Raw genomic sequence first — 25,486 nt, forward strand, 5'->3', positions numbered from 1 at the left:
TCAAGATTCTGTGTGTGTGTGTGTGTGTGTGTGTGTGTGTCTGTGTGTGTGTTTGAGGGGTAAAAGAAAGAGAGAGAGAAAGTGTGTGTGTGTGTGTGTGCGCTAGTGTCTGTGCACTAGTAACTGTGTGCATGCGTGTGTGAGAGCCTGTTGCTGCAGCCTACATCTGATGCTTATTTGAGCGCTGGCATCTGGCCTTCCACCATCCCCCCTGCCCCCCCACCTCCTGCTTCTTGCACGGGGAGACGAGAGACCATCAGGGAGGACTCTGGAGGGCCCTCTGTTACGTATTTAAAATCAGAGGGACTGGGCTTATTTTTCTCCATGCTCCTTGTAATCAACCCCCCCCCCCCCCCAAATATGAGGTCTGTTTTTACAATACCCCAAACTACCCTTCTGGCACTGTCTGCTTCAGATGGCTTGTGAGACCATTTTCCTTCTCTGTGTAAACAGTTGAGCGGGTGTCAAGGTGTTGCCGAAGCACAGATGGGATGGGGTTGCCAGCCCTTGTTCATGCACTGGGGAGGCGGTGGGAGGTGTGGAGGGGGAGGTGGGGGCGGCATCGCTCCTCCCTGGTTGCCGCTCGCCTCCTCCTTCTTTTTTTGGACGCCGTTTAATCTGTTCCAAATGTAATCGAAGCGAACTGTCAGCTCGCGCCCCGGCCAAGCTTTTCAGGAGCACGAGGGAGGGGGTGGGGGAGGGGAGGGGGTTGGCAAAGAAAAGTCATCTTGAGAGGTATCACAGCTGCTGCCAAAATGAGCCTCTCCAATTCAACTCTCAACCTCCCCAATCCGCCATTATACCCACCACACCTCCCCCATAACAGGTTTAGTTTTTTATTCCCCTCTCCTCTTCCTCTCGCGTCACTGTCAAACCTGTAAACGGCTCTTTACAATCCCTCTCTTTATCTCTGGCCGCCATCAGCCGCAGCGTTATCTTGGCCGTCGCAGTCGAGCGCTCCTGCTCAGTCCAGTCGGTAGTCAGCGTGGGAGACATTAGGGCCAAATGGGTTACACTGCTCTCCAACTTCCCCACCTAACAAACCCTGTGTGTGTGTGTGTGTGTGTGAGACAAGTGATCTGGGGTAAATATCTCATAGGCTTCCTGGCCTCAGAACTATGAACAGCATAGTGTTCAAAAGCTGTGATTGATGGGGCCCCCTGCTCCCCACTGTCAGTCAGAGAGAGAGAGAGAGCAAGAAAAAGAGAGAGAGAGAGAGAGATGTGGGTTTTGGAGAGCCGCTCTGGTGCCTGGCCCCTGTGTAGCCGGAGGATCTCTGACGGCTGGAAAAGTCCTGGCTTCAAAGGGCTTAAGTGCAGGTGCATGCTTGAGGCAGGATTCTGTCTTTTGTAAAAACTAACTGTGTGTGTGTGTGTGTGTGTGTGTGTGTGTGTGTGTGTGTGTGTGTGTGTGTGTGTGTGTGTGTGTGTGTGTGTGTGTGCATTTGTGAAAGAGGGGGATACTCTTTTAGTGTGTGTGTGAATGTGTGTGTCTTTGTGTCTTTGTGCCAGGTCTCGCATTAGGGCGACTTTTGAACCTGCATAAAGGCACCTAACACTCACTCAGCCCAATTCCAGTCTGACAGCTCCGGCTGAAAAGCAGGGGGAACGGGAGATAAGTGTACCATTTCAAAGCGGCTTGTCGCCAACGAATGCAAAGACATGAAAGAGGGAAAGAAAGCGAGCAAGAGAAGGCATCCCGTTTTCTTTCTGCGGGTGCAAGCTACTCAAACTCTCGTTCTCTCTCTCCATGGGGACACGTTATTCATCTGGATTTGAAATTCAACTCAGCAAATGGCTCGCTCTCTCGGAGGTAATCCGGGGGAATGAGGGGAGGCTTTTGCGTGCCTTCTGTAGAACTCTACCTTAGGGCAACATGTGCCACCCCAGCGCCCCCCCCCCCCCCCCCCCCACCGTCTCAAAAGTGATTTTTCCCAGTACGTGCATCTCCTCGTGTACCATGCTCCGTCTCAAGGCCCCACACTTCCAGAGCTCCAGCGTATATTGACCTAGTTAATGAGTGTCTGTCTGTGTTGGCCGTGATGGATGGGGTTACGCGCTGTTGTTCTAACTCCAGCCGCAGGGTCAGTCCATCTCATATGGGACATATTAGCGTCTCTTCTCTCAGCTTTCACAATGGGATAGGTTTGTTTCTGACTTGAGAAATGCGTGTGGCTTTAGATGTTTTGTTTGTGTGTGTGTGTGTGTGTGTGTGTGTGTGTGTGTGTATGTGTCTGGGTGTGTTTGTGGGTTTTTGTTGGTGTGTGTGTGTGTATGTGTCTGCGTGTGTTTTTGGGTCTTTTTTTGTGTGTGTGTGGATGTATGTGTCTGCGTGTGTTTGTGGGTTTTTTTTTTTTTTGTGTGTGTACAGTATGCGTGTTGTAATACTATTTTCTCCCTCTGCAGCCTCTGACGTCACAACGCCCAGCTGCAGTAGCGAGGAGTTCCAATGCGCGTATGGCCGCTGCATCCTGGACATCTACCACTGCGATGGCGACGATGACTGTGGGGACTGGTCTGACGAGTCCGACTGCTGTAAGGGACCATCTCTCTCTCACACACACACACACACGCGCGCACACACCCGCACACACGCACGCACGCACACACACACACACACACACACACACACACACACACACACACACACACACACACACACACACACACACACACACACACACACACACACACACGCGCGCGCGCGTGTGTGTAAATCCCCTGAATGATGTCCGCACGTGATGTTCCAGTCCTCAGGGTTTTGATATTTTTTTGTCTGTCTCCTAGAACTAACTTATTATGCAGCCAAATATATGTAACTCACAACATAAGCATACATTTTTAACCAGGAATTTCTCCATGCAAGCTTCACCATGCTTATTAATAGCTTGTGCTGTCCTGTCATAATAATCAGAATCACAATCAGTGGCCTATTCACAAAAACTCTGACATACATGCTTCTTATTCAGAAAAACAAAACAGTCAACTGGGCTTTTGGGATGTTTTATTTGGAACACAGAGAGCACCATTCCTGTCATGTTTCTCTAAAATGACAATCATGCCTTCCAAACGAGGAGAGTGGAGGAGACTGGCATGTCTCTAAGCGCTTCTCTCTGGACTGCTGCTCAGCAGTTTCAGGGCCGTTGCATCTATCAACATCAGAGCAGTTTGTTGGCATGTTGGGTAATTGCAGGTTTATTTGTTATAGGTAAGAGCTACTCCCAGTTAACCTGTGTGTGTGTGTGTGTGTGTGTGTGTGTGTGTGTGTGTGTGTGGGAGGGGGCATTGGCCTGGATCTCATTCCTCAGTGATTTGCTGCTATCTCCTCATATAGATGTTCAGCAGGTAGTTAATCATTGGCACCTGTGCTTACCGCTGCTCTCTATAGTGTTTCATCTCTGTTTCATCTCTCCCTGTTACATGCCAGCCATTCCTACACACACACACACACACACAGAAAGAGACAGCGGACCATTTCTCATCTACCCACATAACCACGTGCACATGCACACAGACACACTCATTGTACAGCCAGTCAGGCCCTGAGTGAAAATAAACTCATGTCAGTTGGACCGTTGGGCCTTAACCACCTTAATCGCTTTGCCCTGTGAGTTGTTGACTGTGTGTGTGTGTGTGTGTGTGTGTGTGTGTGTGTATGAGAGACCATCCTTACTCTAATCTATCCATGGTCTCTTTCCTGTATTCTCACATATGTAGAGACTCATAAGGACTTGCACTAGTTTGCACAACCTCTGTCTCTCTATCCATCTGCTTATCTGTCCACACACACACACACACACACACACACACACACACACACACACACACACACACACACACCGAGTTTGTGCTGTAGTTGTGGCATGTCGTCTGGTCTTTTCTCACTCTGCTGGGTGTTCTCGCTGGTCCGTGCCACATGGCAGTCACCCACGCTGCCCCTCTTCCCAAGCTCCTTTTAGAAGGAGGAGGAGGAAGGGTGAACTTCAAAAACAGAGACCTTGAAGGACTTCTATTTCTCTCCTTTTCTTCTTCTCCTCTTGGTTTGAATATATTAATTATATATTTTTTTTTTCAAAGGAGGTGTTTGAGTTTAATCTATGCGCTGTATTTTTATTTATATATTTTGCATCGTTCTTAGAGTCATGCAAAAAGGCACCTCCTCCTCTTGCTCTTTAATTGCCCCAGATCCCAACATGTTTAGCATTTTTTGGAAACTTGAACAAACATCAAAAAGGATAAAAGGTTGGTGGGTGGGGGTGGTTGATATGTGGACTGGTGCTGGTGGGGGGGGGGGGCAAGAAAGCTGGAGTGAAAAAAATCCCCCCACAATAAAAAGAAGAAACACTCCACAGTGAAGAAGCCATCATCAGAAGGAATTCCTTGGCTGTGTGACCACGGATCTGAAGACACCATGAAGGCCGCTTTGTTAGCGCAGAGAGGGAGAGGGAGAGAGGGGGAGAGAGTAAGAGGAAGGGAGAGAAAGAAAGAGATAGATAGGGAGAGGGAGGAGGGAGCTTGCTCTTGGCTCAGGCATACTGTACAGGAGATGAAACGGCTCGTTGTGTGTGGGCGTCTTTTTTTTATCTCGTCTCGCTCTTTCCCCCCCCCCCCCTCCTCCTCCTCCTCCTCCTCCTCCTCCTCCTCCTCCTCCTCCCTGTGTAAGGGGGAGAGCTGCTGCAAATGAGCTGGGTCACTCTGACAGACGTGCCTTTCCACAACAGATCAGAGTGGGATTAAATGGCTCTCTCCCTCTCTCGCTCTGCTCCGTCCATCTCTGTCTTTTCTGTACCTGGACTGAAGAGCTACCTGGGGATTTGTGTTATCTTCCCATCAGGTCCCAGGCAAAGCCACAGCAAGCACAGAGACTTTTACTCCCTCTCAGCCTACCCTCTCCTCTGCTCTCCTCTCCTCTCCTCTCCTCTCCCCTCCTCTCCTCTCCTCTTCTCTCCTCTGCTCTCCTCTGCTCTCCCCTGGCTGGCTGCTCTGTCCTCGTCAGCCTGATAAGCACTTGCCTTGATGTGCTGGTACAAGCCAGTGTCTGTGAGAACAGATCTGTGCCAATGTCGTCCTCTCTCTCTGTCTTTCTCTCTCTCTCTCTTCCCCTCTCTCTTTCTCTTCCTCTCTTTCTCTCTTTCTTTAAACCTCTTACTCTCTCTCTGTCTTTCTCTCTCTCTCTCTTCCCCTCTCTCTTTCTCTTCCTCTCTTTCTCTCTTTCTTTAAACCTCTTACTCTCTCTTTGTCTTTCTCTCTCTTTTTCTCTTCCTTTTACTCTCTTTTTCTCTTTCTCTAAACCTCCTACTCTCTGTCTGTCTGTCTGTCTGTCTGTCTGTCTGTCTGTCTCTTTGTCGTTCATTCTCTCTCTCTCTCTCTCTCTCTCTCTCGCTCGCTCGTATAGGAGCCATTCCCTAGAGAGGGAGTGCGCGCGCACACACACACACACACACACACAACACACACACACACAGGCTTATATAACTTACTTGCTGCATTAGCTCACATCACTGCGTAAGGAGACGGCCAGCTTACTTGACATGTTTATAGAACACAGTAGCCTATCGTCTTGCAAGTAATATGATTAAACATACAAAAGTCCCTATTCATGTGTGTGTGTGTGTGTGTGTGTGTGTGTGTTTTCCCCACAGCCTCCCACCAGCCGTGCCGCTCGGGGGAGTTTATGTGCAGCAGTGGCATGTGCATCAACGCAGGCTGGAGGTGTGATGGCGAGTATGACTGCGATGACCAGTCCGATGAGAAGAACTGCAGTGAGTGCCATACGTTTGTGAGAGAGAGGGAGAGAGGGAGAGAGAGAGAGAGAAAGAAAGAAAAAGACTGACTGAAGGAAAGACTGAATGAGGAATGAATGAGATTAAGTTGAGGTTCTTTTTTATGTGTGTGTGTGTGTGTGTGTGTGTGTGTGTGTCTGTGTCTGTTAATGTGGGGACATACATGTGTGTCCGAGAGATTGGCTGAAGGAGATAGGCTGGGGTAATGGATAAGTGTGCATGTGATGTTCTGTGTGTGTGTGTGTGTGTGTGTGTGTGTTTGCTTGCTCTCTCTCATGAGCCCTGTGCCACCTCTCTACAGCCACATCCATGTGCACGGCTGATCAGTTCCGCTGCGCATCAGGTCGCTGTGTGCGGTTGTCATGGCGATGTGACGGCGAAGACGATTGTGCCGATGGGAGCGATGAAGACGGCTGTGAAAAGACTGGTGAGGACCAGCATCACACACACACACACACACACACACACACACACACACACACACACACACACACACAGCATCAGGTGTGAGCCTGCCACAAGGCCTAGACAATGCTCCCTCATGTGCAAGAAGGACAGCTTCTGAATACACACACAAACACACACACACACACACACACACACTCTCATAATAACTCAATTGCTTCTCACACACATACACACACATTCAGAATAACTCAGCCGCATCTCACACACACATTCCCTTTGAGTTGTGAGCCTCCAATGCTTGCCCAATGCTCCCTCATGTGCAAGCAACACTTTTACACACACATACAGAGACAAACAGACACACATACACACACACAGAGACAAACAGACACACACACACACACACACACACAGAATAACGTGACACTCTTCCACAACAAACACATCTTGTGTACACACAAGCCTTATGCACATAAGCTCTGAATATCTCACTCAAGAGTCTTCATAGATATCTGTGTCCATGACAACAGTGCTTGCTGAGCACGCTGAAGGCTTAGAGTGGCGAGGCACATGACCACACTAGCGCCGATAAACACCAGCAGGACGCACAGTCGGAACAGTCCGAAAATAAAACCAATCCGGACAGCAACCAGTTTCTCCTGGACACTGGTTATCAAGCCATCCTGTGTGCTGTTATGGCTCTGAACAAGCTTGGCTGTTGCGTCCCTTTTTGCAGAGACCCCACCCTGTGCTCCTGACCAGTTCATGTGTGGGAATGGCCGCTGCATCGGACAGAGGAAGGTGTGCAACGAGGCCAACGACTGCGGAGATAACACCGATGAACACCCGCACCAAGACTGCCGTACGTTTGCACACGTGCACACACATATGCGTTGACACACAGATCTTCTCACACACACACACACACAATCACAAACACACACACACTGTACACTCTTCCTCCCTGTCTCTAGATGACACATTCACACTCCCCGCCAACCACAGCATTGCAGTGAACACTGTTTCACACACCTCCACTCAATTCCCAGCATGTCCTGTTGAATCACTTAGTGTGTGTGTGTGTGTGTGTGTGTGTCCAGGCCCCAGGTCCAGTGAAGGGAACTGTAATCTGAACAACGGCGGCTGCTCTCAGAAGTGCCAGATGGCGAGGGGACAGGTCGTGTGCACTTGCCACACCGGCTACCGGCTCACCGACGACATCAAGTCATGCGAAGGTGAGAGACGCGGCGACAGAGCAGAAGGAAGCAGTTGACGCTTGAGCGCCCCTCCTTCAGTACCAAAATGACCACTACCAGACCAGTGGTGGAGCACTGCCTTTGATGGAATGTCTGCAGAGCAAAGACACACACTAGGCTGGACGTGTCATGGTTTCTCATTGATTAGAAATGATTAAACAGAATAGATTATTTAGTCTAACACCTGCTCTTGCTTGGGATTACTGCATCTGCGGGGGCGGTGTGAGCGGCTGTGTTGAGGTCGGGAGCGTTCAGACATTCCTGCGGCGTTTCGCTCAGGTTGTCGAAACACCGAGCGCTCGCCCTTTCATCTCCCGACACGTTGGCAGGGCTGCAGCCAGCTCCGTAAACGGTTACAGACACCAAACACAGGCCGTCTCGCTCCGCACGGTCCAGGGCCAAGTGCCCCTCGGATAACCCTCCGCATCAAAGAGCATCTCTGCGCCGGCCCCTCCGGCCAAAACACGCCTGGTTGTCATGGCAAACGTTGCCGACACAGACAGTCGGTACACACCCTGCCTCGCTCGCAGGACTCTGAAGACGAGTGTTCTGCTACACAGGACAGTGTCTCTCTCTTTTCTTCTCCCTTTTTTTCCTTCTCCACCCCCGTCTTCAAAGTGTGTTGTCTTTTCCGGGAGCCTGTCACCCATTTGTTTTGGGTGACATCTCTGGTTTCAGACAGCTGAACGGCAGCCAGGATAAACACAGGCAGGCGGACAGGCAGGCAGGCAGGCAGGCAGGCAGGCAGGCAGACTGCTGCTGCTGCTGGGTTGGGCTGTGTTGCTGCCCTGAGCTCCTGTGCTCGCCTGTTCACTCTGGCCCACGGAGGGGCTGAGTCCCTCCAGAGGGTGTCACAGGAATGTCCCTGACCTTACTATTGAGGAATGCTGCCAGACACAAACACACCCACACACACCCCAACACACACGCACACACCCCAACACTGTTTTTGTCTAGCTCTTTCTCACACACACACACACACACACACACACACACACACACACACACACACACACACACATATACACACACATACACACACACACAGTTACATAGCTCTTGTGTAGTGGTGAGTGAAAATGTGGTATGTCTAGTCCAATCAGTAGTATGTCAGGGAACAGTTAAGTAGCTCAGATCTGCTGTTTTGACTAACGTTGTTAATGCCGTGTATTTATTTTTCTTGCTCTCCCCTCCTCCTCCTCCCCCTCCCTCCTCGCCCTGTCTTGTTTGTGGTCACTCTCTGTAGATGTGGACGAGTGTGCAGAGGAAGGCTATTGCAGCCAAGGCTGCACTAACACCGAGGGCGGTTTCCAGTGCTGGTGCGTCCAGGGCTACGAGCTGAGGCCGGACAAGCGCAGCTGCAAAGCGCTAGGTGAGTGAACACATCGGCCTGACCCCCCCCACCGTCTCGCACTTTCCACAGTTACCTTAGCAGCCCCCGAGTGTTTGAAAACACGCTTGATGTCTGAGCACAACTGTATCCCTCCCCCCCACTGTGGAGCCTCGGTGGGGGTTTGTGCGGAGGTTGAGGTCAGGTTATAGTGGGAGGGTCAAGCTGACGGGTGTCTGTTACGGATTAAATCGTAAGGTTCACATGGGCTGTGCTGTCAGTATATCACTACGGAAAGCCGTATGTAGCATATTAATGTCTGGCCCCTGGTCAGCCTCCTGCCATGTTTTGTTTCACCTGTGGGTCATCCGAATGGCGGCACCAGTGTTTTATTTTGGCTGCTTGTCTTTGAGATGTTTGGAGTTAGCTTTCGGTTTTGCCCCTCAAATAACCCTCAACCCCTTTCCTTATCCCCCCCGCCCCCACCCACCCCCCTTCACCAACCTCCCCGATCTCCTCCAGGTCCGGAGCCAGTTCTGCTGTTTGCCAATCGCATCGACATCCGTCAGGTTCTGCCCCATCGCTCGGAGTACACGCTGCTCCTGAACAACTTGGAGAACGCCATCGCGCTGGACTTCCACCACAACAAGGAGCTGGTCTTCTGGTCCGACGTCACCCTGGACCGCATCATGAAGGCCAACCTGAACGGCAGCAACGTGGAGGAGGTGGTGTCTACCGGCCTGGAGAGTCCAGGTACCCTTCCACTGTGGTCAATCTGACCACATGCCTGTTGAAGCACGGCTCATATCCCTCCTTGTTCCATACAGCGCTACATGTAAAAGCAAACAAACCAGCATGATGAGGTCTCTAGAGGATGTCCGGCATTCAGAACACTTCCTTAGATATATATTTTCTGTCTTCAGCAGTTCAATAAGAGGAAATAAGAGACAGTATTTTTAGCTGGAATGATATCATCTAAAGAGCTGTAACTGGAATCCCTCTTTGCTTTAGGTGGTCTGGCCATCGACTGGATTCATGATAAACTGTACTGGACGGACTCGGGGACATCACGCATCGAGGTGGCCAATCTGGACGGAACCCACCGGAAGGTGCTCCTGTGGCAGAGCATGGAGAAGCCCCGGGCTATTGCCCTTCATCCCATCGAGGGGTGAGAGCCATGAGCCACTTTGACCCTTCTGTTGTCCACCACACTCGTGGGACTTTTCCCGTACTGTTGGTACTGTGCCGTGTATATGTCCCCATATATTTCTCTAACTTTGTATTGGGCTGTGGAGTACTGTATGTGTCTCTAGTGTGTACATTTCTTTGTGTCTATATGTGTGGAGGTTATGTCTCTATGTGTGTGTACATCTCTGTATGTCTATATGTGTGGAGGTTGTGTCTCTATGTGTGTGTACATCTCTGTGTGTCTATATGTGTGGAGGTTGTGTCTCTATGTGTGTGTACATCTCTGTGTTTCTATATGTGTGGAGTATGTGTCTCTCTGTGTGTGTACATCTCTATATGTGGAGTATGTGTCTCTATGTGTTTGTACATCTCCATGTGTGGATGGCTTTTTTATCGTAATTTATTCCGGTCATTCCTGCTCTGAACTCTCCCACCCCCAGGAAGATCTACTGGACAGACTGGGGAAACACGCCGCGCATAGAGTACGCCAACATGGACGGCTCGAATCGCAAAATCATCGCCGACACTCACCTATTCTGGCCCAATGGACTGACCATCGACTACGCCAGTCGCCGCATCTACTGGGTGGACGCCAAGCACCACGTCATCGAACGGGCTGATCTGGACGGACAGAACCGGAAGGCGGTCATTAGCCAAGGTACACATAATGACCGGGAGGGCCGAACACTATGCTCTTAATTCAGGCTTAGCCATTCAGCCATTTCATCTAAAGTGGCCTAAAGCATAGTCAATTAGAACCGGTGGCCTCTTGCGTTATGCTGCCAAGTGATATGTAAATGACTGCCTCTATTCCCATGCCCAATGCAATGCGTATTCTGGTCGAGTTGCTTTTTAGGTACAACTCTCATTCCCAACACTTTGTCCCGTTCGCTTTTAGTCCAAGCTCCTCACAGGCCCAGTCGCCCTGGCACCGCAGCAGAGCGCCTTTGGTTACCTGCGTTAGACAAAACCCAGGCTTCTGAAAAAGTCCCATCCAAATAAAGTCGGAGGAGAGGAAATTAAATTTGTGTCAGCCAGAGAGGACTGCTTGTGCCAGGCTTTCCTTTGTGCTGCCTCAGTGAGCGAGAAAAGGGGGGAGAGAGAAAGAGACTGAGACCGAGAGTGAGAGGGTGTGTGTGTGTGTGTGTGTGTGTGTGTGTGGAGCTGCTGCCATACTGGGGAGGCCCCCTAACCCAGCTGAACGCTGTGCCGCATGGTGCTGCTGGGCTCTCGTAAAAAAAGGGGAAAAAAAGCCTGAACACTCGCGAAGTCCCCGTAAATCTCATCGCTCAAGTCCAGGCAGGCATGGTGATGGCAGGCCTGGCTGTGAGGTGGAGGTGGAGGGAGTTTGCGTCGGACCCTGTGGATTCTCCGAGGACCGCCGCCGAGCCGGCCAAATCTATTAGCTTATTGGAGCCTGGGGATTCTGGGAAACCCGATGCTGGATGAAAGCTTTTTCACTGGGGTTTGTTTATGGGCAGAGTGCAAGCCATGCACCACCAGAGCAGCATTCCAGCATGGCATTCCGCCCCAGCATTCCGCCCCAGCGGCGAGAGAATTCCTGCTCGGCAGACACGAATGAAACAGGCGAGACGCGGGAGAGGCGCTGGAAAACCACTGGAGAGTGCCGAAGAGGCTGGAGAGGCCATTCCATTTCATCCGTTTCTTCCGCCCCGGCTAGAATCAGGAATCTCCTGAGGTGCAAAACACTGACCCTGCTGTCCTGCAGCAGAAACTCAGACCGACCACTAAGGCTACCAGGCAACGAGAGAGAGAGAGAAACAGTGAGGGAGATAGAAAGAAAGAAAGAAAGAAAGAGAAGGAAAGAGAGAAAAGGAGGGTAGTAAAAGGTGAAAAGGAGATGGCTGGATGGATTGCCTGCTGAGTGGGAGAAGCGTCTAGAAGGAAGAGGCATGGAGAGGTCCTTCAAGATGGACACTGACAAGTGGATGTGGCAATAATGGCCTTTCATAATGTGGGCTCTAAAGATATGAGGGTCTAATTGTGTTGACCTCTCTTTGTCAGGCCTCACTGTTTACTCAAACAACAGGGGGAACAAACAGTGTGTGTGTGTGTGTGTGTGTGTGTGTGTGTGTTTGTGTGTGTTTGTGTGTGTTTGTGTGTGTGTGTGTGTGTGTGTGTGTGTGTGTGTGTGTGTGTGTGTGTGTGTGTGTGTGTGTGTGTGGCTGAGCGGTCACCTTTGACAAAGGTTTAGAGGGCTTTTGTCTGTGGGAGGGAGGGGTAGATGGGGTGGATGGGTGGGACTGGGGCAAGAGACCTGGGCACCTGAGGGCTGTGGAGGGGGGAGGGGGGGGGGGTGATGGGGGTAGGGGTGGGGGGGGGGTCAGGCGGAAGCAGGGCAGGAGACAGAGACCCCCATGTGTCTCATGCAGCTGCTGGCCCAGCTGTCAGGAGGGTAGGGTGGTGGAGGGGTGAGAGGAGACACCAGCATCTCACACACACACACACACACACACACACACACACACACACACACACAATACAACAAAGCACAAGAGAATAAAAACACACAACGGATGGGTGATGTGTTGATTGATAAGATGCCACCATACTGTAGATAATATCTCATTTACAGTAAAAAAGAGTTCATTACTCCTGTGGAATTTAGTTGTCTGATTTAACAAGGATGCCTGCAGTTAAATATGATGCAGTCAAGAAAAGCCAACAATCCGCGTTCTCCAAGCCCAACAACACTACAGACAGTGAAACTAAAAACGGAGAGAGGCTATTGGACCCCTCTGCTGCCCACAGCCAACTCACAGAGGAAAACACGGGGTGGGAAAGCCAATTGTGCATTGCAACTCAATGCCACCCGACCACAGTCTCTCTGCCTAAGCACAATTGCGCTCCGACAAACACATTCTCCCCTCGGTCACCACTGCTTATTCAGCAGCTCGGGGATGTGGGCCAGCCGACTCAAAACCCTTGACAAGACCTAATAAATGGAACGATGTAGCAAGTTGCGAGTCTGGAAGTCTTCCACAGACACCTCTCTTCCCAGAAACAGTCCCAATAACATTAGCAATTAATCCTCTGAGCTGCTTTCAATAGCAGAAAACAAGGCTAATCAGAAGCAGTCTAATTCATAAAGCGCCTATTAATTTAGAATGTGGGTGAGGCACCAACACCAGCCAAGCCAGACTGCGTGGAAAACTGCGTTTGAGCTATAATGCCAAATTGCGTGGTGCTATTTTTATTTTTTTTTTCAAACTGTTGTTGTTGTTTTTTCCCCTTCTCTCACTCCCTCGTTCTTGATGTTCTTTCTTGTTTTCTTTTCGCGTTGCCGCGACATTCTAGGCCTCCCTCATCCGTTTGCCATCACAGTGTTTGAGGACAGCCTCTACTGGACCGACTGGCACACCAAGAGCATCAACAGCGCCAACAAGTTCACCGGGAAGGGCCAGGAAATCATCCGCAACAAGCTGCACTTCCCCATGGACATCCACACGCTGCACCCACAGAGACAGCCAGCAGGTCTGACTCACACACACACACACACACACTCACACGCTTCTCTGCTTTTTCAACATGCCCAAGCAGAAGTTGTTTTGAGCTGGTCTGGACGATCCCAGCATGCGTTTGCTATGGTTGTGGAGACAGACGGCAGTGCAGATGTATCTCCCGTGGCGTTCTGTGTTTTGATTTCTTCTCTGGTCATCTCCAGGTGGGCAAAATCGCTGTGGAAACAGCAATGGAGGTTGCAGTCACCTGTGTCTCCCTAGCAACAAGACTATCACCTGTGCCTGCCCCACAGGCTTCAAGAAGGTGGACAACTACAACTGTGCCCTGAGTGAGTTTTAAGATCATTTCAGTGCTCTTTGTTCTTTGTTCTTTGCCCAAATTGTCCTTAGGATTAATAGCATATACATTTTATCTTTCTATACATGTATATATAGTGTAATAGGAATCATGTAGAGATAAAAAAACAATGTTGCTATCTTCCACATTTAAGTGCATTAAGTGTGTTTAAAAATGTTTTGAAACATATGTTTGTACTATGACTTCGTAAGGATAGAATGCTGACTTGTAAAACTACATTCTAATTCTAGTTTAACCTGCATAACAGAGGAATGTTTGCTATTACAGAAACTGGAGTTGTACTGTGTTGTGTCTGTGTTGCTGTGATGAATGACCCTATTGTTAGAAGACTGACAAGAGACCTTTGGTCTTTGATCAGGTCTTGACAAGTTCCTGCTTTTTGCCCGAAGGACGGACATCCGTCGGATCAGCTTTGACACCGAGGACATGTCTGATGTTGTCATTAAACTGGCAGATGTCCGCAACGCCGTGGCGCTGGACTGGGACTCCAGCGACGGGCACATCTACTGGACAGACGTCACCACAGACTCAATCAACCGAGCACTGTGGGACGGATCCAAGCAGGAGGTCAGTGCACGACACTAGCGCAAGACAGCAGTGGCTACCGTTAAATATCTTTCCTGTCATCTCCATTAACACACCAACATTCATGTTCGTCTAGACTGGTCATTTAGCGGCCTCGTATGACAACAAACCAAATTTGTAAAATATCGCCACCTATTGTCAAAATTGGTGTAGTGCAGTATGTGTTGTACTTGTATATCGGTTCTTATGTAATGTGATTAACGATGTTGAAAAGGCTAATACATTTTGATGAATTTCACCTCAGGTTGTGGTTGACACCAGCCTCGAGAGCCCTGCAGGTCTGGCCATTGATTGGGTGACTCATAAACTGTACTGGACTGACGCAGGTAGGGGCCTTGTCTGTGTCTGAGTAATAAATAGCTGACAAATAGAAAGTAATGGTGTGTTGTTCTCCGGGTAATTACTGCTCTGTGGGAGTAATTGGGCTCTACTCTGCTCTTCTGCGGGTCTCAGGCACAGACAGGATCGAGGTCTCCAACGCAGACGGCAGCATGCGCACCGTGCTAATCTGGGAGAATCTGGATCGCCCCAGGGACATCGTTGTGGATCCCTTAGGAGGGTGAGTGAGGGCGATGGGGAGGGAGGAATGTGAAGCTCTCCCTGACGCATGTGTCTCTGAGCGCACGCTGGGGGAAAGCGTAATTAGCTATGGTTTTCGAAGCTCACCAAGTTAGTTAGAGAAAGTTTAGTCACCAAGTTAGTCACCCAGTCTGAGGGAGGGGAAATCTTTACGCTGCATTAGGTTTTTAGCTTAGAGAAGGCTGTCTTGTGCAAGCATTCATTTAAAAGATTTGGCTCATGTTTTGGACTAACAGCCCATGTAATGACTTCTTAATGTTCACCCAGGTTGATGTACTGGACTGATTGGGGATCCAACCCGAAAATCGAGCGAGCTGGAATGGATGCGTCCAATCGCATCGTCATCATTGCCTCCAATCTGACGTGGCCCAACGGCCTGGCCATCGACTACCAAACCGAGAGACTGTACTGGGCCGATGCCGGCATGAAGACCATAGAGTATGGCAACTTCGACGGCTCTGACAGACAGGTACAAACACTCTTCAGACTACTGTTTCGGCATAGTTCCTTCTTTAGTATGCACTATTTGCTAAAACATCTAAACGTGTAATTTCCTCATACCAACTTTCTCAAAACCATTACAGATATTAATCAGCACCCAGCTCCCACACCCGTTTGGCTTGACTCTTCACGAGGACAAGATATACTGGACGGACTGGCATTCCAAGAGCATCCAGAGTGCCAACAAGCTCACGGGTTTGGAACGCACCACACTGGTGGAGAACCTTGAGAACCTCATGGACATCCACATGTTCCATCGCCATCGCTCATCAGGTGGGGAACGTTGTAGAATCCGATTGAATTCAAACACATGGTGTCTTCGAGGTTGACTTGGAGGAGATGGGAATGATAGAAGTATATTGTTTCTGTCATTGGACAGCACTCTATAATTGTCTTTGCTGTAATCAATACTACAGTATTTTATGCAGCATTCACTTATCATCTAAGATCCTACTGACTATGGATTTGTGGTCCGTGTTGAATTGATTTCCTGCCTCTAAGTGGGAAGGGCTGTCACTGTAGGCAAGGAAAAGTCCTCTTCAGGGAAGTAATGAAAAGCACAGCAGTCGTTACACACTCACAGCACTTGAGTTTGAGTAGCCAAGGTGGCAAGATTGAGTTTGCGTAGGAAGTAATGTTTATGTGAATGTGTATACATATTTGCACTGCTTGTGTGTGTGTGTGTGTTTGTGTGTGTGTGCGTGTGCAGGCTTACATATATGTAACAGATAAACAGTTTGTGGCATGCGTGAGCATATTTCCTTTTCTAAGTGACCTCATCACCTCCTGGCTATGTCATGACAAGGAGCTGGACTAATCTACCCCTCTGTGGTATCCAGTGTTGGGCCTTTTCACTCCGGGGATTAGGGATAGGGTAAACTGATCCCAGGCCAGGCCTGTGAGATGGTGGTAGAAAACACCTAGGGGCTCATACCAGGCTGATCTCTGTGATGTATGGGGTCCCTCTCCGGCCCTGGGGGCCCCGCTGGTCGAGAGTTGTTGTGACATTTGGCTGCCTCAGTCGCTCACTGCCCTCCCCACAACCCCTCTCTGCAGATGGAGAACTAGTTCCATGTAAGGGAGGTTTGACGGGTTGACCCATAGTACTATGCAGGGGCACTTATGCCATGCTTATGAACACAGACCCAAAATACACTTTTAAGAGCTGCCTGTGCTACTGTGGTGTGCTGTGTATAGTCCATCAGCTGCAGGATCTCTGTCCTGTTTGTTTTGTATGTGCTGTTTGTTTGTTTGTTTGTTTGTTTGTTTATTGACCAATCTCTCTTATTTGTCCATGTCTCTCCTCTGTGGTGTAGTGCGGACCCCGTGCTCTGTGAATAATGGAGGCTGTAGTCACCTCTGCCTCCTGGCTCCCCCTCCTAAAGGCTCCAGTTGTGCCTGTCCCACTGGCATCAACCTCCAGGTGGATGGCAAGACCTGTGCACACGGTAAGTGCTCAAAAACTACATGTCCATAATCCCATGAGAAATCCTAGCTGATTGGTTTAACATATGATTTTCCAGAATGACACTGAATCACTGACTGATAATAGGACGCACACACCTCTGCCATCGTGCAAATATGTTCCATTGACCTTTGACCTGGCTGCCAGCTGTGTTTTGAACTCTAGAGAGTAACACAGGAGTATTTTCCATAGCCTACCTTATTGCCTTCGCTGAAAGAACACGGCAGGCTCTTTGAAATCCAACCCCCATGCATTCTCCCTGGATCTCTGAGGGTTAAGTAGTGATCCTGGGCACCCCTTTGATGCCTGCAATTCTTCCACCAGTGGACCAGTCCTCAGCTGTCTGTGGCTTGTATAATGCACTATGACATTATGAATGTGCATTTGTTGCGTAATCCTTTTTTTTTTTCAGTTCAAACAAGGTGATACACTTTATCTTGGTCACCTTGCTTCATTGTGCTCCAGGACATTTGGCGTGCTTTATCAAGCACAGTTGCACTGGACATTCCACCTTAACCAAAACTATTGGAAATATCTGCTGTTGATGTGAGCCTTCCCTTTTGTCCTTGCAGGAATGAGCAGCTTCCTGATCTTTGCCCGACGCACCGATATCCGTATGGTCTCTCTGGACATCCCCTACTTTGCCGATGTGGTCCTGGCTGTCAACGGCTCCATGAAGAACACCATTGCCATTGGGGTGGACCCTAAAGAGGGTAGGTGACCCAGATTCAAGTAGCCTGACATGCTCAGATTTTTGTTTTGTTTTAGAGACCGATTAAAGTCAAATGTCCTTTGTTCCAGGTAAAGTGTATTGGTCAGACAGCACACTGAAGAAAATCAGCAGAGCCAACATTAACGGGACAGCCCACGAGGACATCATTGCAACTGGTGAGAGAGAAAGGCCCCCTGATGAAAAGCTTGTCTGCTATAATTATGTCCCTCCCTGTTATAATTTAAAGCAAGTCGATTATAGCATTTGTCTGAAAGCAATTTTGAAAAATGAGATTATTTTACAGACACACAGGGAAGGGGGATAATGAGGGAATGTCGTTGTGCACTCTTAATCTAAACAAATGACTAGCGTCTTTGTCATTTACTCCCGCAAAGTTGAATAAAACAAACATAATCATGATGAATGCGCGGAGTCTGACGAGAGTGTCCACCTCAGGGCTCATGACGACGGATGGGCTGGCTGTGGACTCCCTGGGCCGCAAGATTTATTGGACAGACACCGGCACCAATCGCATCGAAGTGGCTAATCTGGACGGCTCCATGCGTAAAGTCCTGGTGTGGCAGAACCTGGATAGTCCTCGTGCTATCGCTCTCTACCACGAGATGGGGTGAGTTCCTTACTTGCACCCTCCAGCAGCATCAGCAGCGTCAGATTCTCATATAGATTCAGAGATGCTGATGTTTCCCTCACTAGGTCCTTTACTACATTTTCATTCTTCTATACTCCATGTACGACTGTAACTGACCAACTGAGTGGGATTCGTCTCTTCTCCACTTCTTCAGGTACATGTACTGGAGTGACTGGGGGGAGCACGCTAAGCTGGAGAGGTCTGGGATGGATGGCTCTGACCGAGTGGTTCTCATCAGTAACAACCTGGGATGGCCTAATGGACTGGCCATAGACAAGGCCGGCTCTCAGCTCCTATGGGCCGACGCCCACACTGAGGTAAGACGCCCAACAGGAGGCAGTTTGTGCTGAAAACAAACGAGGTTGGATGATGTGCCCCTCACACACTGACGTCTGGAAAACCCCAGCAGCACACCGAGGGTTCCAGCAGAAATGCAACCTGTTCCAAAACTCCTGACAGACATACTGATAATGAGAAACAGAAAGACCTTTTTCAACCTTCCAAGAAAGAATACCACGCATAGAAGGAGTTAGGGAGAAAAAGATGGGATTCCAACTGCAGATAATGTTGTGTCAGTGTTTCAGATGGATCTGTTTTTTTTTTTCCTCTCAGCGCATTGAGGTGGCCGACCTCAACGGCCTCAACCGTCGCATCCTGGTCTCGCCGGTCCAGCATCCGTACGGGCTGACCCTCCTCGGCCCGCATATCTACTGGACCGACTGGCAGAGCCGCAGCATCCAGAGAGCGGACAAGACCACTGGCACCAACACCATCACCGTCAGGTCCAACCTGCCCGGACTCATGGACATCCAGGCTGTGGACCGTGAGAGGCCTCTAGGTGAGTGATCGCTGCCAATAGGAATTAGGATTGTGATTCGTCTTTTACATAACGTGTTGAAATGGTGTTCTGGCCTGATTTTTGGATTCTATTTTTGTCTCAGTGTGAACTGTCAGAAGAAGAGTGCGTGAGTGTGAGATATATTCAGGATGGCTGATGGCCATTTCTCATAAAACAAAAACAGTTTGCTGAATGCAGACCCTCACTCCTATCTTGGCAGGTTAAAGAAAGTGAGAAACATTCCAGCAACCAGATCCTTATCTGGATTACCAAGTAGGAGGATCGAGAAAATCTGAAGTCAATCAGACCAGTAGTTTCTGAGCTGTGAGCCAATTCACACAGGGTCAGACCGACAGATAGAGCAGCGGACAGACCCGATTGCAAGAAATATTATTATGTTTGAACACTGAAAAGACTATTTGGTCTTTCAGGTAAAATGTACTGTACATCTTAGAATTTCTATTTGCTCAAATGGGCAGTGATGTTGCAGAGATGGTCTGCAATGTCTAGAGATGGCCTGACTTGTTTGTCGACTGTAGTGCAACACTGCCATCTAGGGGCTTAAATGTGTTCTCATTTTTAACGGCTTTTCCTCGAACTGCAGTCCCTGCCCTGCTCTTGTGAGACCGCTTGGCCAGTGCTGTGGAATTCTGTCTCGTAATTTTACTGAAACATAAAAAATGACCACAGAAGCAATCTGAGGATAGTGTTCAGTCCTGCTTTCCATTTCCTTCTGCAGGAACTCTAATGTCCCTCGTGAGTTTGACGTCTCGCAGTGGGACCTCCTCTTAAACACTCCCGTTTTACAAACCACAACTGGACTTTGTCTCCCGGCAAACCCTCAACACTGAGCCATACACGCACACCATTTTAGAGCCATGTCTCTCTGAGCACATGCCCTCGTCTTCTTAATGTGCTTTAGGGCATTTTCATGGGTCATGTCCCCGGGATTGGGCTCGTTCTGACAGTCCCCCCCCCCCCCCCCACCCCCCAAGCCCTATCGAGCTGGTCATCTTCAAGGCAGTTGAACGTAACGTGATTGCGGGAACAAATTGGTTCCCTTTGGACGCAGGCCCGTCAGCATTCCTTGTTAGCAATAAGTCACATGCTGGGGGAGAGGGGAGGGTAAGGGGGATGGCATATTATTGTCATTGTGGTCTTACACAGGACACGCTGTGTTTCAAATTAGACCGTTTTTTTTTCCTCTTGCTCTTTTTACTCGAGACTCAGCCGTGCCAAGAGAAGAGGGCTGTATAATCAGAAGAGTAGAGGCAGATTGTCTGGAAACAATTTTTATGTCTCTGTTTCCCACACCAGAATTGAATCATTTTCTCTCTGTTGCTCTTGCTTGCTCTCTCTCTCCCTTTCTCTCATCTGCTAAATCCATTGACATAAACATCTCGGAGAACAATGTGCCTCTGTGTCTTGAGTCACCATGACCCAGAAGTTATAAGTTCATGTGGCTACACATGGATGTTTGGACACTATTCTATATTGTTGAGTGTCATTGCTATAATACAGAAACCACTTACTCTTTGCCCAATTTAAGGGAATTTACAGTGTGGTTAAATGTGTGGTTTCTATGGAAGGAAGGATATTACAGCTTAAATAATTACTCTGTAACATGTGTTATTTTAGTTTTTGGGAGATTTTAGCATACAGTATTTCATTATTACAACATGATTGATTACTGTGTCAGAGACTGCCAGTCTGCACTCGTACTGATGTGATTTAACGTCCCGTCCATAGGCTTCAATAAGTGTAGTCGGAGGAATGGGGGCTGCTCTCATCTCTGCTTGCCTCGGCCCAACGGGACCTCCTGCGCCTGCCCCACCGGCATCCTGCTCAAGCCGGACGGCCGTTCGTGTGACAACAGCCCGGAGACCTACCTGCTGTTCTCCAACCGCGTCAGCGTGCGGCGCATCTCCCTGGACACGAGTGACCACACGGACGTGCACGTGCCAGTGCCCGAGCTACACAACGTCATATCCCTGGACTACGACAGCGTCGATGGCAAACTTTACTACACCGACGTCTCGCTGGACGTCATCAGGTAAGGCTTGACCACACATACTGCACACCCACGCGCATGCTCTCAGTGAGGATACTGCCTTTCCATGAATTAATATAACATCACCATTTAGCTGGAGATTAGCACAACATGTAAATCTCATGTATACCGTATAGCAACTGAAGCACTAGTGACTGAACATGTGTGTGTATCTCTGTTGCTTCACATTGCTGTGCTTCATGCGTCTCTGCAGGCGATCCAATTTGGACGGAACTGGTATGGAGACGGTGATTAGCCAGGGGCTGAAGACAACAGACGGTCTGGCTGTGGACTGGGTGGCCCGCAACATGTACTGGACAGACACTGGCCGCAACACGATTGAGGTGGCCCGTCTGGATGGCACCGCGAGGAAGGTTCTGATCAACAACAGCTTGGATGAGCCCAGGGCAATCGCGGTGTTCCCCAGCAAAGGGTGAGGAGACAGATGCAAAGACACTCATGTCTGTTTCACATTGTGTTGACGTGACCGTAGCAGAAATCTCATGCTTCTCGATTCCTTTGTGCTATTTGCCAGGTATTTGTTCTGGACTGACTGGGGACACATTGCAAAGATAGAGCGGGCATACCTGGACGGATCAGACCGAAAAGTCCTCATCAACACTGACCTGGGCTGGCCAAATGGCCTGACACTAGATTACGACACACGCAGGTAATTAAAATGATCAAGAATGAGTGCAACAGTGCAGAATGAAATAATTTACAGTTTCATAATTGCACTCTATGTCGTCTTTTCGTTCAGAATGTAAGAGAATTCATCTGTAGCTCACAGAAAATTAGTCTGAGGGATATTTAACTAAGAATAAGTGCTATTTAATATGGTAATGAAACTTTAGTAAATGTTAATCTGTCCAGTCCTGTTAAATTTAAGTAGCCGTTAATCTGTCCTGTTAATCTGTCAATATTTGAAAGCAGGTGGCACATACCCAGAGGAAGCATGCAAAGTGTTCCCTATACTCCCTGTGTCTCAAGTGTTCCCTATACTCCCAGAGGAAGCATGCCAAGTGTTCCCTATACTCCCTGTGTCTGCAGGATCTTCTGGGTGGACGCTCACCTGGATAGGATCGAGAGCTCTGACCTGAATGGAAATCTCCGGCAGATCCTGGTCACCCCTGTGTCCCACCCCTTCGCTCTCACACAGGTACCTATCCAGGGGTCACTTCACTGTCCCCACCCTTAAATGTCTAATCCACTCCTCCTTAAACCCTCCGCTTCAGTTACTCCCTCACTCATCCACTCACCCAGTCTGTGCCATCCTCTCATCCATTCATTAACGCACTATACCTTTTTCGCTGTTTTCCCTCCATCTCTGACGTTCATTTTCTTCCTCCTTTCCCCTCTCCTCTTTCCTCCTGTTGTCCTTCCCTGTCCTTACCCATCCCCTGTTCTCCCTCTCCCTCCCTCCCTCTTTTTTTTGTTCTCTCCTCTTTTTTTTCCTCCCTTCTTCCCAGTTGAAGCCGGTCTCCTCCCCACTAACTCCTTTCTCCCGCATCTCACAGCAAGACCGCTGGATATACTGGACGGACTGGCAGACCAAGTCCATCCAGCGCATAGATAAGCACTCGGGCCGCAGTAAGGAGACGGTGCTGGCCAACGTAGAGGGCCTGATGGACATCATCGTGGTGTCGCCCCAGAGGCAGAGTGGTAAGAGCAAGGGGGCCTTTGGGTCATCTCTCAAGGTCATAGTGCTCTTTGTGTTTCCATTTCCCTGGAAGTCCACCATCTGTGTGTGTGATTCTCTTTCTCTGGTAGCCTTGGTCTTTCGACTTGAAATCTACTCTTTTTTTCCCTCAAACTATGTGACGTGTATCCCTCCTCCCCTCCCAATATGTGCCGGGTCCAGTTTCAGTCCGTGTGTCTGACCACTCTCCTGCTCTCCCATCCGTAGGCACCAATCACTGCGGGGTAAACAACGGCGGCTGCACACACCTGTGCTTCGCCAAGACCAACAGCTTTGTGTGTGCCTGCCCTGATGAACCAGACGACAGGCCCTGCTCAACCAGTAAGTATGACGGACCATTACCAGCCCACACGCACTGGCTCTGGCACAGATCTGGCCCAGCTCTGGCACCAATCTGGCACAGAGTTGATATTGGCCTGTGGCCGATCTGCTCCAGTGTTGGCTGCATACTGCCGTCCACTTACACCAGTTGGAGAGGTAGAGCCCAGTGAGAGAGAAATCAGAACGGGCCCCGAGAGCCAGAAATCACCATCAAAAAGGCCGTGTGTGCCAGTGTCCGGGCACAGTGGATCTGTTACCCTGCTGGTTTTGTAACCATGGTGCCCGCAGAGCTTAATGTTCTCATGCCCTATGGCAGAATTCAGAGGTGGGCCAGGCTGTTTAAGATTTGGAAATGGATCATTATGTTGTAGCTTTGGAAATATCAGATAACTTCGGGCAGAGAGATCTTCCTTACTTTAAGCCCTGAGCTTGTCTGACTCTGCTCTCTTAGGTTCACCGGGGGCTGGGGAGAGGTAAGCAAGGTGAACAGCGCAGGTGATAGGCATTATAGATGTAGCTTTGCTTTGAGTTCATGCATCATGAATCAAGGCCACACTCTGGAGATGGCTGCTGCAGCAGAGTAACTTATTCATCCGAACTTTTTGCCTGAAGGTTGTTGAATAAGACATATTATGTTCTGTATATAGTGCATTTACATTCTATTTTCACTGTAGCCTTCATTTCACCCCAATATAGGAGTTAATTTAAGGTTCTTGTCATTTTGAATTCATAGTTAATTGTGGTTTGACTGAGGTCAAAGCCTAACAGACCGCACTGTTCAATTCTGTAAAATCCACCTGATGATTTTTGCTTACCGTTGATTACTGGTACTTATGCACAAGACATGAAGGAAATGCACAGCTGCCGTCCTTGGCTCTTTAAAGCCTCTTTAGTACCACTTAGAGGCAGAGAGCCCCACCAGTGCAATCAACTCTATTAAGACTCAGAGAGTTGAAAGCCTCAAGCAGAAAAAGCCAGAGGATGAAGTACGGTGCTCTGAACGCTCCCCGAGAGAAACGTAGAGGGTAGTGCGAATGACTGATGTGGAGCAAGGTCGTAATGAGGTGTGAAAAACTCAAAATGAGTGTGAAAAAAGATATATATATATTTATATATATATAATGCGTTCATTCACCTTTACGGTTGGTATCTGTGCTTCAGTCTCAGGATATGTGCCTGCAGCCCCTAGTGGTGGTGGCAACCCTAGCACACGTGCGTCCAACAAGAACCCCAAGCTCCCCACAGAGAAGCCCCAACGAGGACCTCCAGTGGTCAAGTAAGGAAACTGCTGTTCAGAACTGTTGGTGATTTATTTGTTCTAGCTGGGAACAAAGTCCCAATGCCCTGTTTATGCAAACTGCAATTGCTGAATGATTAAAGTGGTTCCATGAGCACTCACACCAAGTCCTCACATGCTCACTCACTCCCTCTCTCCCCCCAAACAGCTGCACTGATAAGAGCCTGAGTGTGGAGGGATGCAGCAACGTGGTGACCGCTCCTCATGGTAAACAGAAACTCGACTGCTTTTAAAACCCCATGGTGCAAATCTTACATGGCACATTAGGTCATTTTGTTGATGTTTGCTGGTATGGTGTTGGCTAACTAATGCCTTGTCTTAAAGGTGAGGGACTCCATATCAGCTATGTCATTGGAGGGGCTCTTACCATTCTGGCCATTCTGATACTCATAGCCGCATTCATTATATACAGGTGAGGACTATTAAAGGCAGTACACAAACCTTGCACATGTAAATATCTGGATTTTGGTAATAAACACTGAACTAACAAAAGATGTTTATTCTTACGTTCTTTGTATTGTATTTTATCTCTAGGCATAAAAAGTCCAAGTTTGCTGACCCAGGAGTGAGCAACCTGACCTATAGCAACCCCTCATACAGGACATCAACACAAGAGGTCAAAATAGAGACCACCCAGAAACCACCCATTTACAACCAGCTGCGATACAAAAAAGAGGTACAGTTTCTAGTTCACACAAAGTTGTGACTTGTCTTGTTGTGAGTGGCCAGACCATGACACTGAAACATGAAAGACCGTCTGAATGGATGCAATCTAATGAATCCATTGGCTAATGCTTCCCAACCTCAACATGAAAAACTAGTTAGCTATGTTGTGGGGTGGTATGGTCATGACAAGATCCATTAGCCCCTGTTTGTTTAATGGCTGTGTAATAGATTATATAATAACAACAAAAAAAGTATTATATAATTTGTAAAAGCACATAAACATTCCATGTTCTTGCTCATCTCCGTTTTGTTTTCTGTTC

General features: G+C 48.9%; 1 protein-coding gene across 4 annotated transcripts in view; it reads left to right on the plus strand.

Moving 5' to 3' along the window:
* Positions 1-25,486, plus strand: part of lrp4 (low density lipoprotein receptor-related protein 4) — an 88,573-nt gene that overhangs the window by 60,359 nt on the left and 2,728 nt on the right. For 3 of the 4 annotated variants that reach the window (XM_042061864.1, XM_042061866.1, XM_042061867.1), the window contains 32 exons: positions 2,406-2,534; positions 5,642-5,761; positions 6,084-6,209; positions 6,927-7,052; positions 7,291-7,425; positions 8,693-8,818; positions 9,299-9,529; positions 9,788-9,944; positions 10,405-10,622; positions 13,283-13,459; positions 13,650-13,775; positions 14,163-14,371; positions 14,634-14,715; positions 14,843-14,948; positions 15,236-15,437; positions 15,553-15,742; positions 16,786-16,917; positions 17,507-17,647; positions 17,736-17,822; positions 18,103-18,274; positions 18,450-18,612; positions 18,908-19,133; positions 20,883-21,186; positions 21,398-21,616; positions 21,719-21,853; positions 22,234-22,342; positions 22,653-22,845; positions 23,090-23,203; positions 24,365-24,479; positions 24,649-24,707; positions 24,825-24,912; positions 25,035-25,176. In XM_042061864.1, coding sequence (XP_041917798.1) covers positions 2,406-2,534; positions 5,642-5,761; positions 6,084-6,209; positions 6,927-7,052; positions 7,291-7,425; positions 8,693-8,818; positions 9,299-9,529; positions 9,788-9,944; positions 10,405-10,622; positions 13,283-13,459; positions 13,650-13,775; positions 14,163-14,371; positions 14,634-14,715; positions 14,843-14,948; positions 15,236-15,437; positions 15,553-15,742; positions 16,786-16,917; positions 17,507-17,647; positions 17,736-17,822; positions 18,103-18,274; positions 18,450-18,612; positions 18,908-19,133; positions 20,883-21,186; positions 21,398-21,616; positions 21,719-21,853; positions 22,234-22,342; positions 22,653-22,845; positions 23,090-23,203; positions 24,365-24,479; positions 24,649-24,707; positions 24,825-24,912; positions 25,035-25,176 — 4,859 coding nt within the window. The remainder of the gene's footprint in view (positions 1-2,405; positions 2,535-5,641; positions 5,762-6,083; positions 6,210-6,926; positions 7,053-7,290; positions 7,426-8,692; positions 8,819-9,298; positions 9,530-9,787; positions 9,945-10,404; positions 10,623-13,282; positions 13,460-13,649; positions 13,776-14,162; positions 14,372-14,633; positions 14,716-14,842; positions 14,949-15,235; positions 15,438-15,552; positions 15,743-16,785; positions 16,918-17,506; positions 17,648-17,735; positions 17,823-18,102; positions 18,275-18,449; positions 18,613-18,907; positions 19,134-20,882; positions 21,187-21,397; positions 21,617-21,718; positions 21,854-22,233; positions 22,343-22,652; positions 22,846-23,089; positions 23,204-24,364; positions 24,480-24,648; positions 24,708-24,824; positions 24,913-25,034; positions 25,177-25,486) is intronic. The other variant, XM_042061865.1, reaches the window with a different exon arrangement.

The sequence above is a fragment of the Alosa sapidissima genome, chromosome 14 (assembly GCF_018492685.1).
Source record: "Alosa sapidissima isolate fAloSap1 chromosome 14, fAloSap1.pri, whole genome shotgun sequence".
NCBI classification, from domain to species: domain Eukaryota; kingdom Metazoa; phylum Chordata; class Actinopteri; order Clupeiformes; family Clupeidae; genus Alosa; species Alosa sapidissima.